General features: G+C 42.0%; 1 protein-coding gene across 1 annotated transcript in view; it reads left to right on the plus strand.

Moving 5' to 3' along the window:
* Window positions 1–17,159, plus strand: part of LOC101846612 (fizzy-related protein homolog) — a 19,695-nt gene extending 2,536 nt beyond the window's left edge. The window contains exons 2-14 of the mRNA XM_005110668.3: window positions 1,437–1,627; window positions 2,908–3,015; window positions 3,394–3,516; window positions 4,145–4,204; window positions 5,140–5,241; window positions 6,227–6,382; window positions 7,880–7,945; window positions 8,775–8,877; window positions 10,463–10,584; window positions 12,109–12,405; window positions 13,380–13,484; window positions 13,870–13,962; window positions 14,566–17,159. Of these exons, the coding sequence (XP_005110725.1) occupies window positions 1,562–1,627; window positions 2,908–3,015; window positions 3,394–3,516; window positions 4,145–4,204; window positions 5,140–5,241; window positions 6,227–6,382; window positions 7,880–7,945; window positions 8,775–8,877; window positions 10,463–10,584; window positions 12,109–12,405; window positions 13,380–13,484; window positions 13,870–13,962; window positions 14,566–14,607 (1,443 nt within the window). The 5' untranslated portion in view covers window positions 1,437–1,561 and the 3' untranslated portion in view covers window positions 14,608–17,159. The remainder of the gene's footprint in view (window positions 1–1,436; window positions 1,628–2,907; window positions 3,016–3,393; window positions 3,517–4,144; window positions 4,205–5,139; window positions 5,242–6,226; window positions 6,383–7,879; window positions 7,946–8,774; window positions 8,878–10,462; window positions 10,585–12,108; window positions 12,406–13,379; window positions 13,485–13,869; window positions 13,963–14,565) is intronic.
* Window positions 17,160–17,939: the final 780 nt, after the last annotated feature.

Here is a 17,939-nt window from a genome sequence, read left to right on the forward strand (position 1 = left end):
AAAAAAAAGCAAAGCAATGAATTCATCAATGAAGTAAATAAATTCATTTGTGAGCAGTGGATGGAAATTTGACATTTTCACACTACAACTCTAGTAAAGGGAGGAGTGTAGATGACTAGACAAGAGAAAAAACATCTTCTAATAAACATGTAGTCTATCTTAAAACAAACTGCACAAAGTAAGTGAAAATTTAAATAGATATTTAAATAACAAGCACACACAAAAACAATTAAGAAGAAAAAATATTTTAAAGACAATATAAGCACACAAAAGAAGTAAAAACTTGCGTGAAATCGATGGTCTAACAGTGACAGTAACACAGAAACAAAACAAGGCCAAGGCTGTTACATTTCCCTCCCCCCACCCAAAACTCCTTACTGGTTGTTACATGGTGCAAATTCATAAAAATTATACAACAGTGATACATATTACTTTCCAAAATTTAAAATAAATCATATCTCCTACTATAAAACATTCTTCAATGCCGTTTAAGAGGTAATAAACGCCAACAATACACGTTAGCGTGGGTTAAGTTCGCTTTCCGCAATGGCCGCCATGACCTCCCGGTTCACGCTCAGCAGCGCGATCGATAATAGGTCATGCCCATTCATGGAGAGTGACCTATTTAAATTAGGGCTCACACGCTTATGCCTCAACGTACAACATTGAAATTAACAAATAAAAGGTTGAAGAAAAGACTGTGAGGAGTACCTAAAAAAAAAAGATAAACTCTTTAAATATAAAGGCTTGAACTTACCTTATTTTTAACTCCTTGTAACTCCGAACACACACAACCGATCCCGAAGTGGAAAACGCCATAATACGCGCCTTTCTTTCCTCTTTAATTTGATAGGCGGAAGTAATCCATAAATTGAAAAGAACACTATAAACGAAACAAAACAAATAGGTACCCCCCTCACGGGGCCCGATTTCTCACACAAAACGCGGCGGCCGCAGGTGAACGAAAATCTCGGGCCGCGCGGGCCGATATCCAAGTGCCTAATCAAGGCCGTGAGCATACTTCTATCTAAATCTAAGGGCCGTACGCATAGCTATGAGGCTATGCGTACAGGAGGGCTGTAAAAAAAAACAACCGAATTTGACCATGATTTGATGTTTTGCAGAGTTGGCTGTCGTTATTCTCACCTGAGGTGAAAATAAACATATAATATTATTCTCACGCGGGGTGAGAATATATTCATTTTGTTCTCACCCGCGGTGAGAATAATATTATATTGTTTAGAATAAAATGGGTATTATTCTCACCCGGTCTGAGAATGCAATGGATTTTTATTCTTACCTGGGTGTTGGGAACAGGTAGCTTTTATGCCTACATGTAGGCTAATAGAATGATAGAAAATAATTTGTGAATAGTGAAATTTTTAGATTTTGTATTACAATTTTAAAAAATTTTCTATCACCTTTTGTGTCATCAGGAGATATATTGCTATCCATCTTTGACCAGAGAAGTTGAGAGGCTGTTCACTGTACTGCAAATGGTCGTCTGTTTATAGTGTAACTGGTGAAGCCTCGACCCTACCTCTCCTGTTGTTCTTGAATCATGGATCCGGAATACGAGAAAAGACTGCTACGTCAGCAGAATGGACAGATGGCTCCTTTTGGAATGGTAATTGTATTTATAAGTTTTGTTGTGTGATTATGTGGAACGGTAATTGTACAAGGTGGGAGTGGGTGGTTGGCTGGTGTTGTGGTGTGGTTTGCTCTTTCTTTCCTATCAAATATCTTTCGTCCTGATCTCCCCTTCTTTTTTATGTTTGTTACTCTCTTGTGACACCTCTATTCTTCGGTACTTACATGACCTTATAATTGTGTTGCAAGTGCAGTAAAACTCTTACTAAAAGTAAACGAGCTGAGATCTCTGTGTGTGTAATAATTTGCTATGACTAATTAACTGAGACCTCTGCTATGGACTGATCAAATGGGAACCCTCTGATTTTTTTTACCATATCAAAGAATCTTGATTGGATTTGCAGAAAATCTGGTATTTTTCCTTAGATTTGGTCTCAATTGGTGGTTTGCAACTTATCACAATGGCTTCTTGAAAGGGTTTATTTGCAATATTTGCTTGACTTATCATAAATTATGTGAAAATATTGAGGTTTCTTTGCAATATTTTTGCAGTTTATCGTATTGACATGAAAATTCAATGTCTAATTAATTGGGATTGTGGGGGCTCCCAATTTATTTTTTTACCCAAACTCCAATTATTAGGGCGGATTCTGAGGAAAACTCCAATTTTTGGTCATGGAGGGTTTGTCAGGTCTTTGGTGTGAACTCCCCACAGCTGGGGTTGTGTTTGCTTATGTTTGCTGTTGATGCGCTTAGAGGAGGAGATGTGTTAAAGGGTTTGTCAGGTGTGTAGTGATAACGCCCCACTGCTGAGGTTGTGTTCGCGCTTTTGTTTGCTGTTGATGTGTGCACAGAGTAGGAGACTTTGTGTCAAAGTCCAGGTTTGGTAATGGGAGCTGTAGAGGGGTGGGGGATCCTGTAAAGTGCTTGTGTTGGTCCTGAGTGGGTTGACATCAGACTGAAGCTATGTCGTTTTTTGCTCCTGTCATGATTTGAGCTGCTTCTTGACTCGATACTCAGCCTGGTGTCCTGTGTGTGGGGTGGAGAATTTGGGTCTGTGTGTATGTTTGTGGGGGGGGGGGGGTGTCTTGATAATAATGATTGTAATGATTCTTTGGGTTTATAAGGGAGACATTTATGAGTGCAAGTTGTTCACCAGAACCCAAGACACTGAAGAGACTGGTGCTGAGGCCCAATGAGGATGTTGTGTTCAGCTCAAACTGAAATTAGATATAAAATTTGTTCCTTTCGCAAAAGTTGTCTGAACACTAAGATATTATTTTTTGAGAAATAATTTACTGTTCTTTTTTTTTCCAGCCTATGTTTGCCAGCCCAGTTGTCTCTCCAAGTAAGAAGATTTATGGCGACAGATTCATTCCAACCAGAGCTAGTCCTTGCTGGCATATCAACTTTGACCTCAACCAAGTAAGTTGTCAGCAGTGGACACTTTGATTTGTTAATGTCATCTACTTGCTGCGTTGTGCACTTTGTTGGTTTGGCTTTTCAGGTGCTATGTCGGCAGTGTTATTGGCAGGCTGCAAGACTAATGAACTAGGTGAAAATGTGCCGTCTGTTTTTGTTTTGTGTTTGCCAAAGTATTGTGTGTTGGTTACTGATAAAGACTGAATCATGTGTCTGTGCTACCAGTTCAGTTTTTTCCAGAGATGTGTTTTGCCCTCGTATTACACAGTATATAGCTTGACTTTTCAAACTTTAGGCAGTTTTGTCTTTGATCTCTGGACTAACCTTTCACCTGCATAAAAGTTTTGAATTGAAATGGAATGCTTTCTTTTTTCCTTGCAGCCACAAACTCCAAGCTCAACTCTGAAAGCAAAAGATTCAAACAGTGAAACCTCCAAAGATGGTCTTGCATATGCTTGCCTCTTGAAAAATGAACTGCTGTCTGCTGGGATTGAAGATTTAAAGGTGGGTGAATTATTTTTTTCCCCCTAGAAGTACTCGATGAATAATGTTGAGACTATTCTGAGTGATGATAGTATATCATGTATATGATCTGCTCATTTTGCTGGAGTAAGGATGGTGTAAGTATCGGTGACCCAGCCACAGTTGTTTAGTCGGTTGGTGTGATCAAAGTGCTTCATTAGATTGCTGCTCACAGTTCTTCTTTTTTTCTTAAAACCGGACCAGAGCATACATACAATTTAGGACACACAAAAAAAGAACTGCAAGACATTATATAGTTGCTGTATTCACACCATACCGACATACTCTTCAGTTTTGTTGATAGGTGAGGTGTAAATTTTATCAGAAAGGCAAACAATATCTACAGACAATTATTAACTCATTCAAGACAGAAACAGTATGTTTATGAATTACTTGAATGTAGAACTATGATCTCAGGGAGACGGGGTGCGCCATGTTTCCTCGCCCCTCTTCATAAGGGTCCATTTCAGTGTATGAATTACATTTTTTGATTATCGTAGTAGAGGTAATATTTTCCGCAATATTTTACCCTTTGTTATATATGATATTTATGTATGTGTGTATGTATACATATGCATGTAGTGACTTAAATAACTTTTCTTTCTGGCAGGATCTGCATACAGAAGACAAGAAAGTCCTCGCTCCCAAAGAAACAAAAAATTTATTCAAAGTAAGAAGTGGTTACGTTGTCGTGGGGTGGGGGTGAGAGCTGTTTTTGTCATATTTCTTTGCTGTGTATAAAGTAACAATCGTGTGGTGCCGGGGCGGCTTGTGGTAAATACAGGGTGTTGAGGAAGTCATCAGTTGTATGGTTTGCTCTCATCAACTGTAAACATTTGTGTGTTACATGATGGGGGGGGGGGGGGGGGGGGGCATGTACTTTGCAATTTTTGAGCAGAGGAAGTTTTTGGTATCATAATAAAACCTGTACAGTTGCCTAGCTTTTGGTGAACAAATAAAATTCGTTTATCATAAAAAGATGACGAGATGTTTGCTATTGCCTGGTATGAGGAATAAAATTTGCAAGAAAATGGCCGTCAAAGTTTAGTGACTTCCAAAGCTGTAGTGTCCTTACAAACTGTTCATAACTTTGGTATTATTGTAACCATTGGTATTATTGTAACCATTGGTATTATTGTAACCATACAGGAATTTCCTAGTGAGTGTCTAGCGGGTACTCTGTTGTGGTTTGCTCCTTTCCTATCAATTGTCTATATTTCTTATATCTCCTTCTTTTCTTTGCCCGTCACTCTCTTGTAACGCCTCTATTCTTCGCTCTTGTATGACCTAATTGTGTTGCAAGTGCTGTAAAACTCCCTGTGGGTGGTTGGCGGGTGCTCTGGTGTGGTTTGCTCCTTCTTTCCTATTAAACATCTGTCGTCCTTATCCCCCCACCCCCCTCCTTTTTTGCGTATGTTACTCTCTTGTAACACATAATCTATTCTTCTGCACTTATATGACCTTATTATGTTGCAAGTACCGTAAAACTTACTAAAACTAAAGCATGTCACTCTCTTGTAACACCTCTAGTTGCAAGTGCTGTAATACTCTCCCTAAGACATGCAAAGTGTGTTGTCTGAAACGGGTGCTGTGTTCTGTCCTCAGTTCCACACACCGCGGCGCTGCTCCGACGGCTGCGACGTCTCCCCATACTCACTCTCTCCTGTTGGCAGCAAAAGTCAGAAGCTCCTGAGGTCACCACGAAAGGTCAGTACTGGGTCAAGGGGTTGGAGGTGGGTGTGTGTTTTTTTTTTGTGTGTGTGGACAGTTATTATAGTAATTGACACTGACTTGTAAAAGTAAAAAGGTTGGGTAAGGATGGTTGTAGGGTTCCACCAGTAGTTCCTTTACTTGTCTTTCCCTCTGTTGTCTCTGTCTCTCGTTTTCCCATCACTAAGTGACTGTTATTGTGTCCTTGTGCTGCTTTTAACTCAAATAAATCCGTGGGTGGTTAGCGGGTGCTCTTCTGCGGTTTGCTCTTTCTTTCCTATGAAACATCTGTCGTCCTTATTTCCCCTCCTTCTTTTTTGTGTTTGTTACTTTCTTGTAACTTCTCTAATGTTTGGAACTTATATAACCTAATTCTATTCCAAGTGCCTTAAGTCTCTTACTAAAACTATCTCTACTCCTTTGTGTTACTCTTTAGTGACCCCCCAGGGCAGTGCCACTGACTGTAGTGTCTTTGGGCCATTCCCTACGGAGGGACATTTCTTCTTCAAGCACAGTGGAATTGTAAATGGGCTGATTCATGTCACGCTCATAACTGTGCCTGATCTACAACTCGGAACTGCTGCTTTTTCTCTCCTAATCCTTACTATTGTCATTTTCCTCTACTTTTTTTGTATGTCTGTTGCACGCTTGTGACCCGCTATTTCCGGGGTGCCTTGATTGTCGAGGCAGACCTTGTGCTGTTGAAGTTAGAGAGGTGAGAAGAGTAAGTCTGATTCCCTGTAAAGACTTCTCTGTTGACACCCACCCCTTGGCGCTCATATGACCTTATGCAGGTGCAAGCGTCGTAAAACCCTCTACTATAAAAAAAATAAATAAATAATGCTCTTTAGAGGCACCTCTAATGATCAACACCCTCATGTCCCTATTGTGTTGCAGGTGCCGTAAAACGCTCACTAAACTTAAACATAGAGAGGTGGCCACCCTCATTCACAAAGGTTTTTTCCATTATCTGCTCCTGCAGGCTGTGCGGAAAATCTCCAAGATTCCATTCAAAGTTCTGGACGCGCCGGAGCTACAGGACGACTTCTACCTGAACCTTGTGGACTGGTCATCCCAGAATGTGCTGAGTGTGGGACTGGGCACCTGTGTGTACCTGTGGAGTGCTTGTACTAGTCAGGTACTGATGCTGTGTGTGTGTACCTGTGGATTGCTCGTACTAGTCAGTTACTGATGCTGTGTGTGTGTGTACCTGTGGAGTGCTTGTTGTTTGTGATGGGGAGTGGGTGTACTAGTCAGGTACTGATGTGTGCGTGTGTGTGGAGTTCTTATACCTGTCAGTAACTGATGCTGTGTGTGTACCTGTGGAGTGCTTGTACTAGTCAGGTACTGATGCTTTGTGTGTGTGTGTGTACCTGTGAAGTGTTTGTGTGTGTGCCTGTGGAGTGCTTGTTGTGTGTGATGTGGAGTGGGTGTACTAGTCAGGTACTGATGCTGTGTGTGTGTTTGTGTACCTGTGAGGTGTTTGTACTAGTCAGGTACTGGTGCTGTGTGTGTGTGTGTACCTGTGGAGTGCTCGTACTAGTGGGGCACTGTTGCTGTGTTTGTGTGTACCAGTGGAGTGCTAGTTTGTGTGTGTGTGTGTGTACCTGTGGATGGTTGTTTTGTGTGTGTTTGCCTGTGGAGCGCTTGTACCAGTCAGGTCCTGATGCTCTGTGTATGTATGTGTGTGTGTGGGGGGGGGGGATGACAGACTTAATGCTTTGCCTGCCAGTAGTGGCTGCTAACAGGTCAAATAGGATCATCACACTTAAGCTCGCAGGGAAGAAAGACATGTGGCAATGGCATGGTTGGAAATTTGGAGGCTCTTGAAAGCTTCATAAAAATGCTCTCCGGCTCCTTATTTTTATTAGAAGTTTGTTTTCTTTTTGATAATCACAGTTTCTTCTTTGTTTTTTTGTTTTGTTTTTTAAGTCCTACCCATTCCTATTAACTGGTGCTTTAGTAGTTCCCTCAAAGTGTGCCATTATACAACTTGTTAAAGTTAACTGAGGATGTTGTTCTTGTTTGGTTTGAAAATTTTGTATAAGACATTCTGTCTTGTTTGGTGTAATGTCATTGGCCAAGGGAATTAGTAGAACTGTATCAGATTCAGATCAAGAATTGTTGTTTGGTGAATGTCTTTAGCTTATGTTTTGTCTGTCTTTGTAATACTCAGTATATGGTGGGGGGGGGGGGGGGTTAGAATTGAAATAGTATTTCAATCCAAAAAGTATTGTGTATCCCCAACTTTCTCTATACCTCTATTCTACGTCTGAGACAAAGTGTCTAAAACCGAAGTTCTGTGTCTATAACGGTCAGTGGTTGAATAGTTCTTTGCTTTGAAGGTTTCCCTGTTTCTGTTTTCTGTTAGGTAATTCTTAAAGTGTACATTTCCATTAGGGATTGACATAATTCTATAATTCTGGCCGTGGTATGGTGAAGAAGAGTTGTCGCCGGGGTGGCTTTGTGTGAGCGGACAAGTTGCCTTCCAGTAAGGGAAACCGACACATGATGTGCCACACGCACGCACACACACACACGATGCGCGGCTGTAGTGTGATGATCCTGACTGTAGCACTCCCCGCCCAGAATGTTGGTTCGACCTCCCTGTTTTAACTATGAGAATCTTGTGCAGGTGACCAGACTGTGCGACCTGGCCTCGGACAACGACACAGTTACGTCGGTCTCCTGGTCAGAGAGGGTGAGTCTTTGACTAGCTCAGATGAGATAAGATAAGACAAGACAAGTGTAGATAAGATGAGACAGGATAAGATAATACTGTGGGAAATGTTCTGTGACTTTATAGGAGTGGCAAAAACACATGAAGATATACTCAGAATTTAAATGATTTATTACTTTTTATAAAAAGAATTTCAATATGAAGGGAAAAACAAAAGCTGACAACAATACATGTCACATCAGGTGCATCTCTCAATTGACATGCAGGAACTTATCTCACATTTTGAACATATATTTCATATCTGGGATTTCAAATAAAAGCACATTTCTGAGTTGATTTTACTGAAAAATATCCATCAAAGACACGAAAAAGAATGAAAATTATTTTACATGGCCAGTTGGCACCTCTGTTGTATGTCTCATTTATTTGAGTTTGTTTTTTTCTTTTATCAGCTGTTCTCTGTTAACATCCACCTCTTGGCGCTCATATGACCTTATGCGGTTGCGAGCGCCGTAAAACATGTACTAAAACTAAACTAAAACCTGTACTAAATGCCCTGTTATTGTTCTCTAAGAAGTCATCCCTTGACTGTGCTTCACTTGTGCTTTGTCATCAGAACCTAAAACCTAGTGTCCAGCAAAATTGTGACAATTCAAAAATTTCGGGGGGGGGGGGGGGGTGTTGGATCTGCACTCCATTTAAATTTTCCCTTTTCAATAACTTTTGAGTATTTGTTAAATATATGTATTGAGATGTTAATTCCAAACTAAGAAAGAAAGAATTAAGTAGGCACTAAAGTGATTTGTTCAAAGAAGTATGTCCTACCTTTGGCTGTGTTTCCCCTGCTTAGGGCAATCAAGTCGCTGTGGGAACAAACAAAGGCTACGTGCAGATCTGGGATGTTTCAGTCAGCAAAAAAGTTCACACCTTGACAGGTCACAGTGCCAGAGTTGGTGAGTATATGACATGACATATGTACAGTTGAACTTTTGGTAAAAACCTTGCCTTGCTCTAAAAGCCATGCTGCTCTGTGGTGTGTAGTTAAGTGTGGTCCAAGTTTCTCTTTGTTGTTTCTCCAAGATATGTGGGTGGTTGGCGGGTGCTCTGGTATGGTTTGTTCCTTCTTTCCTATCAAATTTCTATCGTCCTTTTATCTCCTACTTCTTTTTTATGGTCTATTTGTGTTCGCAAGTGCCGTAAAATTCACACTCCCGACTGAAAACTTACCCAAACACCCAGCCCCATGGGTACCTGTGGGAAAGGGCAGAGGTGACCAGTATTTTAGCTTTTGGTTACTCTATAGGTTGTCAGTAGGGTGGTTGGAGGGCACCACTGATGGGTCGTACTTCTTTTGTTTCCTTCTGTTGTATCTGCTAGTGCTGGTGGTTGGAGAGCACCACTGGTTGGTCCTACTTCCTTTTTTTCCCTCTATAGAGTTTATCTATCTGTCTTGCTTCTTTCCTTCACTATATAACATTTTTTGTGTTGATGTGCTTTTCTCTACTCAGAGCCATGCCCTGCCACTGACTGAAGTGTCTTTTCGCCATTCTCAAAGGGGGGATATTAATATGTTCTTTTGCACAGTAGATTTGTAAATGGGCTGACTTATCAATGTCATGCTCGTATTTTGCTGAAACAACATTGGGGGAACTGCTGCTTTTTCTTTCCTCGTCCTTACTATCGTCATTTTTCCTTTACTTCTTTTGTATGTTTGTGGCTTTCTTGTGAACTGTTGTTTCCGGGGTGCCTTGATAGTCGCAGCAGACACTTTGTGCTGTTAAGGCTAGAGATGTGAGCAGAGAACGCTGTGATTCCCCAGTTGGACTTCTCTGTTAATATCCACCCCTTGGCGCTCATATATACAGTTGCGAGCGCCGTGAAAACCTTACTAAAGCTAAATCTCTACTCAAAATCAGAGGCTGTCAGTTGTGCTGGGCATTGACTTACATTTTCGTCGACTAGATGTGCGGGTTAACTACCTGAAATTTACTGGATATAACTGGGTCAGCCTGGACTTCACGTCTGTTCAGCAACATAATCCCAAACCCAAGCTTGCTTCCCTCTCGACTTGTGGCTGGTTGATTTACATCTAGATCCAACCCAGTTTATGTTTGGCTCTCGAGAGTTGCGGATCATTCTGGATTTGTTTCTTGCATTGAGGCCCCTTTTTAAATTTTGTTGTTGTCTTTTAACATTTAGAATTTGAATTTCAACACTATTTCGTGTCTGCATGCAACCGAAAACACAGATTTAAAAAACTGCACTTATTATTTTATTTTTTTAATTTACTTGGTACATTTGAACAGCTTTCTGAAAATATGTTTTTCCAACAACCCCCTGTCTGTCTGTTTTGTACAGTGTACAGATGCTCTGGAGCGGGTTTGCTTCTTATTTTCTATCAAACATCTACCTCCCTGATCTCTCCTTTTTTTGTTTGTTACTCACTTTTACCTTTGGCATTTGTATGACCTTAGAATTGTGTTGCAAGTGCCATAAAACGTCCACTAAAACAAAGCCCCTGGCTGTCTGTGTGTACAGGAGCTCTTGCGTGGAATGGAGACATGTTGTCCTCGGGCAGTCGCGACAGGTTGATATTGCAGCGAGACATCCGGACTCCTAATTCCACACCCGAGAGGAAGCTCATCGGCCACAAGCAAGAGGTGAGTCTCTGGTTGTTGTGTGCAGCAAAGTGAGAGGACGAGACAGTAGGACAGTGATTGGACAAAACAGCAAAATGATGGGACAGTACAGCTAAGTGAGAGGACAGAACAGTAGGAAAGTGGTAGGACAATACAGCAGGAAAGTGTTAAGACATAAAAACAGCAAAGTGGGAGGACCAAATCTGTTGTCCAGCTGTTGTATGCAGCAAAGAGCAGGGTATCGGAAAATAGGGGACCCGGTCAAATGCCAATAAATGGGTCATCTTCAATCCAATTTGAACTAAATTTTGAACAAATAAAGAGCAACCAATGGGGTGTCAAGTTGGTAAATATAAAGAAAACCAGTCTACTTGTGAAGGAAATGTCAAGTTTTGAAAATTTCAACTTTAACACATTACACACTAAGGGCCTGGACGAGAAGTCCATTGTTAGATCATAAGCAAGGGGAAGGAACCCACCTCCCGTGAATACAAGCGTTTAAAAAACACTTTAAAAAAATACTAAACAAATTCCAAAAATCCTGAAAAAATAAAAGTTAAAAAGAAAATGTAGTTTCAGAAACATATAACTTTATGTATGCGCAAACTGTTGGAGATGTTCTAACTTTAGTTCAATCGGGGTGTCCGACCCGTCACTCACTCTCAGCCTCGCGGTCGGGCCCTAGATCTAAATTCTAGATTTTCTCCATCTGATCAATCTGAATCGCCCCAAACTCTTGCTACAACGTTTTCATCAAAATCTGAGCCATCTGATTTGTCCTATGCTTGTTTTTTGCTCAAATCCATCGTTATTTCCATTTTTGAACTCAGTTATGTCGCTTTTCAACAAGTCGAGACACTTTCGAAGTGTCGGTAACGCGATCGCGTTTCGATCAGCTCTAATACTAAAACTACTGGCCCGAAAAATTTCGTTTCGATATCAACCGAAAGAAGAAACTTTTTGCTATAACAAATCAAAATCTCGGCCCCAGGGTCTCGTCAAGGCGACACTTCGTTTCTAAAGACGCTAGGTCGCCGCGGGCGAGTCTGGGTGGAGCGTTTAAGGGAATTCCCTGGCGAGTTAGGGTGTAATGTGTTAATTGAGTAAAACACAGAACTTTATAATTAAGCTCAGCTGGTATCATGCTGAGTTATGGAAAGGATGGCCATGGTTAAAATCCTAGACTGGGCGTTCTTGAACTCCGCCGTCACTTTGTTGTGAGTTTTCAGAGCTCTCAAACCATTTGGCTTTGTCCTATTGGAGACAGACATTAAATTCGGCAGTCCTGCTTTTTGAATAACCTATTAAGAGTTGACAGGGGCATGGGGCATTTTACCTGTATACTCCCCCCCCCACGCCTCCTAAATGATGTAAATTGTGTGTTGATGCTCTTTTCTTTACTCAGTGGTAGGGTGGAAAATGAGAGCAATTGTGACTTTAAATAATTGTGTTAATGTTCTTTTCTTAACTCGGTGGTAGGATGGAAACTGAGAGCAATTGTGACTGTAAATAACTGTGTGTTGTATCTGGTCTCCTCTCCCCCAGGTGTGCGGCCTGAAATGGTCACCTGACCACCAGCACCTGGCCTCGGGTGGCAACGACAACCGCCTGTTTGTGTGGAACGCGACCAGCACCACGCCCATGCAGCACCACATGGAGCACTTGGCTGCCGTCAAGGCCATTGCCTGGTCGCCCCACCAGCACGGGCTGTTGGCCAGCGGGGGCGGCACGGCTGACCGCTGCATCCGCTTCTGGAACACGTTGACCAACCAGCCGCTGCACTGCGTGGACACGGGCTCCCAAGTCTGCAACCTGGCCTGGTCCAAACACTCCAACGAGCTGGTAAGCACACACTATCTCTGTTACTTCTTATTTACCGGTTATTGTGTGTGGGGGGGGGTGGTGGTGTTTTGGGTTTTTTTCCTTGCCCTTTCAAAGTGATGCCGTCTGATTAGTACAATGTTGCGTAGGTGATGTGTTAGCGATAGTCAACACTAGGTTATGAAAAGATGAGATTTTTAGATGGTAGTCTGTACGTTGTGAGTTTTTTATGGTTCGATTCATTTTGTCTTGTGACTTTTCTTAGTATTGCTAAGTTGTCCCTTTATGTTTGTGTGGTGTAAAAAGCGTTCGGTTGAGGGAGGATGTAGTTCTTGTGTGGTGTAATGTCGTTGACCAAGGTAATTGGTAGAACTGTGTCTGATTCAGATCAAGAATCGTTATGGGGTTAATGTCTGTAGCTTATGTTTTCTCTGTCTTTATATAACTCAGCATGAATTGGGGGAGGGGGGTAGAATTTTAAAAAAAAATTGTTTAGACACTCTCTGTGAAGAATGCTCTAGTGATCAATTAGACAGCAAAATATTTTAGTTGGGTTGAACAGTTCTGTACTTTCAAGGTCTTCCGTGTTTCTCTGTTTTCCGTTTGGTAGTTCTTAAAGTGTTCATTTCCATTAGGGACTGACATAATTCTGGCCGTGGTATGGTGAAGAAGAGTTGTGGCCGGGGTGGCTTTGTGTGAGCGGACAAGTTGCTTCCCACTGAGACTAACATGTCACTGGCACATGAGGAGCCGAGCCCCCCCCCCCCCAAAGAACTGAATTTAAAAATAGTGAACGTTGACGACTTGTTTTTGTTGTGGTTGCTCCAGACCGAAGGGCTAGAACCCAAATGGCCGCTGGATCGGAAAAGTAAAAGTCAGTTGTGGTTGCTTAGGCAGAAACATGTGAAATGAGTTGTTGCTTGAGACTGGGCTTTTGGGTTTGTTTTTTTTTGTTCACTTACATTGTTTTTCTCTCTTCTCTCTCCCACACACAGGTAAGCACACATGGCTACTCTCAGAACCAGATCTTGGTGTGGAAGTACCCGTCACTTGTACAGATTGCCAAACTGACGGGACATTCCTACAGGGTGCTCTACCTGGTGAGTCTGTGTGTCGCGACAGCGCAGTGCCCAGCCCAGTTTGTGTGTTTTGCAAGTTACGGAATTTTAAAAAGTTAAGAACTGTAGAAATGGTGGAGAGAAATATTTTCTTTCCAATTTTCAAGCTGGCTGCCGTTTCCATTTCAACGGCTTACATAATCGACTGTGTCAACAGTGCTTTTTTACTGCCTGTGACAAAAGTTGTTTCAGTTTAAAATGTCCCGTAAGTATTGAGCCCCCTTAATGCCCCATAAATGTCAAGTCCCATAATGTCTGATAAATGAAAGTCACACAATATCCCATAATGTCTGCTGAGCGTGTTAAGTCCCATGAACATGACGTCCGGGCTGTACTGACATTTGCCTGTTTGTCTGTGGTTGTCCAGGCGATGTCTCCAGACGGGGAAGCCATCGTGACTGGAGCGGGAGATGAAACTCTGAGGTTCTGGAACGTTTTCAGCAAAACACGATCAACAAAGGTACGTGCATGGGTGCTCTGCTGTGCTGTGTTCCTTCTTTCCTATCAAACATCCGTCGTTCTTATCTCTCCTCCTTCTTCTCTTTGTGTGTTACTCTCTAGTAGCAGCTCGAATCTTCAGCACTTATGTGACAAAAATGTGCCATAAAACCAAAGGCACATACCTGTATGTCTGTCTGTCTCTTCTCCTAGTCTCAGTGTCTTTATTAGGGTAGTGTGGGTGGTTGGAGGGCATATCTAGCTGGTCCTACTACTTTTGTCCCCCTCTGTTGTCTCTGTTTGGGTGTTTAGAGGGTGCCAATGGTAGGTCTTATTTGTTTTCTGCCCCACTGTTAATTCTGTTTGGGTGGTTGGAAGGTGCCACTGGTGGGTCCTACTTTTTCTCTTTCCATGTGTTATTTCTGTCTGTATGGGTGGTTGCAATACAACAGGAAAAAAAAAACACAAGTGGGAATAGGTCATTTGTACAGATTGTCTTATAATGGTGGCCGTTAAAGCAGGTTGGCCTGTATTTCTGCCATTTCCTCTGGTGGAATGAGGAGAGAAAGTTGGGAGATGTTATTTCTCCCCAAGCCTGTCACTCTGTTTGTGTTTCTGTCCTCAGGAGTCCAAGTCCGTGCTGAATCTCTTCACCCGCATCAGATAAACATTTGGCTGTGACCTTCACTTACGACCTTCACCACATTGTGTGTGTGGCCACCTTCACAGCATTGTATGTGTGAAGACCCAAGTGGAAAGTTGTCGAATCTTCATTCATTGTCTGGGAGTTGGGGTCTATGTGTGGATTATGAATGGGGCTTGAATTGGATAAGATTGACTTTGTGAGTAAATGATCCTTGTATCACTGAGTGAATGATCCTTGTATCGCTGAGTGAAAGATACTTGTATCGCTGAGTGAGTGTGAATGATAATTGTATCGCTGAGTGAATGATACTTGTATTGCTGAGTGGGTGTGAATGGTACTTGTATCGCTGAGTGAATGATGCTTGTATCGCTGAGTGAGTGTGAATGATACTTGTATCGCTGAGTGAGTGTGAATGATACATATATTGCTGAGTAAGTGTGAATGATACTTGTATTGCTGAGTGAGTGTGGATGATACTTGTATCGCTGAGTGAGTGTGAATGATACTTGTATTGCTATAGAAATTGAGTTTATTACTTCATGAGTGAGCAGCCCATTATTGCTGAGTGAATGTTTGTAACTTTGTTGTGGGGAATTCCCAGAGCCATACAAAATGACTGACCCCTGGAGTGTTCAGGTCTTGTGGAAGAACTGGGCCGGTCAGTCTGTGCGTCTGCTTATCTGGACTCTCTTTTTGTCAGTGTGTATGTTTTGGATCCTTTCGGGGGTTGTTGTTTTTTTATTTATGGTTTTAAAAAAACACCTTTGGTTATAATTGGATATATTGATCAAATTGTGATGGATTGTGTGGTATTAGTTGGGAGGAAAAAGTTAAGGCACGTTTTTTTTCTTCTGTCATTGAGAAGTAGGAGTATAGAGGGGAAGCTGATGGGAGTTTTGTGTGTGCTGTATAGTGGAGGCTTCATCTGAGACGGCCGCCCATTGTTGATGAGGTATGTGGTCCTCCCACAGTCTCGTTATAGCGTAGACAAAGACACAAAGAAGTGGGAAGCCACAGTTTTTATAGAGGTGATTGTCTTATACAGGTGGTCGTTGGAGCAGGTAGGACTGTAATAGTTGAGAACGGATGGGACTATGTGGGGAAGTTTTACCAAGGAAGATGTTACAGGAAAATAAAACTGACGTCTGTGGTGTAGTGGACGGGGTCTTCACTGTCGCACGCAGGAGACCCGAGTTCAATTTCGAAGTGAGGAAAAAATTCTATGGAGTGCGGTATCGCTGTCTTTCTGCTGGGATGGGGTGGCCCTGATAAGCAGGCTCGTAGCCCACCTCCAAAATGGTCTAGATTGTGTTACTTGGAAAGGGGGGGGGGGGTGTGGCGGCTTTGAAAACAACTGTTTGACTGTATTTCCATGTTAATGCAAGTGGGGAGTCAGTATTATTTTTGAAATTTTTTGCTGTTGCTGTACTGTATTTCCACAGCCACGTGGAGTATCTGTCACTTTGTATGTATCATGTGTCATTGTGTGTTGATTTGGGTTGGGGGTTTTTTTTAGATACGGTACTGCAGTACTTCTGGGCATCTTGTCTTGTCAGTGAATTGTCGTGATGTCACGACTGTGGCTGTTGTTGGCATTTGTTTTTATTTGGGGGGGGGGGGCAGTTCTGCATTACTTTGCTCAGTTGTCGAGTTGGAACTATTTAGTAGCGTAGTGTATGTTATAGCGGGCGAACATTGCATGTACGTGTACCAGGCTCGTTTAGTTGTTCTGGTTTTTTGAAACCGTGGCTGTCACAGTTGTCTGTACAGGCCAAAGTGTGTGTGTGACTGTATGGGTATGTCTGGGATATGTGATAGTTACACTGGAAAAATTTCTTTGCTTTGTGATGCTTGTCTTGTCTGTGTGTTTGTTTTGTCTGCCTGTGTGTGTGTGATGTTTGTTTTGTCTGTGTGAGGTTACCTTGGATTGTACAGACATAAGACAGGGCTGTGGACGGTGCAGGAGATAACGTGTTGGGCCAGCGGTGGGTGTACTTGTGAGACTTGGGTGTGAGGAATGTTTCGTATGTTGGCCGGACATGAGGCGGAGGTTTGTATATATATAGCTGAGAGGAGAGTGCGGGCAAAGTTGTTCAGGTGATGCTTTGCAGGGGTGGGTTGTGACGTTTGCAAGATGACCAGTTGGGTATACAGCACACAAAGTGGTGACTGGCCTTGGGAGACGGATGATTGTTTATTTTTTGGTCTGGTGTGTAGATTGTTCATGGTTTCTGTCTCTGGATAATATAATGTCTTGCAATAACGTATGTTATGGAGTTGTTTTTTTGGGGGTTTTATGGACAGCATGCACAGTTTGTAGACATTTTATGCCTGAAATTATCAGTTGTGGTCTTTAAGTAACAATGTTGACACAAGTGTCGTTTCCATGATTTAGATAAAAATTAACTTTTGCTACTGTTATTTTCGAACATTTTGATACAAAATAACTTGCATACATACAAAAATGTTTTTAAAAATGTACACGACGGAGCATGAGATGTGGCATCCACAGAAACTGGGAGCAAAACGAGTTATGTGTGAGGTTCTACTTGAGTCACGGTGTGTGTGTGTGTATCTGGCCAGGAAGTAGGCTGTAGACCAGGGTTCCTGCGGGAAAACTCTTTGAATTTACAATCTGGGAAAACTTTCCCTCAAAACTTCTTGAATTTGTGGAATCTCCTTGAAAACTCCTTGAATTTCACCTGATCGGACACAGAACAAATTTTTTGTCGGAAAATCTAAACTACGATTCCTTTCTGACAAGTGTAGGCCTATTGGAAATAGGCTTTTGGTATGCATTTCTTGACCAAATCTGGAATTTTTTAAATTTCTCCTTGAAATCTTAAATTTGGTGGGGATTTCCTGTCAGGAACCCTGGACATAGACGTACACGTGTTATTTATCCGCTCTGTGTGGATGGGGGTGGGGTAGGATTGGGGCTATATCGTCGCTGTCACTCATTGCCGAATGTCAAAATAGGTTCACGGGAGAACTGTTGTTTTGTTTTTTTATTTCTCTCAGCATGTTGTCTTAATACAATATGTTCATTTCATCGAAATCCGTTACTATTTTAAGAAGAGGAATGAGACTTGGGCCAATTTATGGGTGTCGTCAAACTCAACAACATGGGCTGCTTGATTTTCAAGTTTTTAGAAATTTAGATGTTGTTTCTGTCTGTCTGTCTTTCTTTTATCCATCACTAAAAATGACCATTATTGTGTCGATGTACTTCTCTTTTTTCAAACTCAAACACGAAGTTTTGACACACTGCAATACTGGCAGACGCAGATGATTTGTGATGACTTAAAACTGTGCATGGGTGTAGTGGATGGCTTGTTTCTCCCCTCCCGGGA

The sequence above is a fragment of the Aplysia californica genome, unplaced genomic scaffold, assembly GCF_000002075.1.
Source record: "Aplysia californica isolate F4 #8 unplaced genomic scaffold, AplCal3.0 scaffold00927, whole genome shotgun sequence".
NCBI lineage: Eukaryota > Metazoa > Mollusca > Gastropoda > Aplysiida > Aplysiidae > Aplysia > Aplysia californica.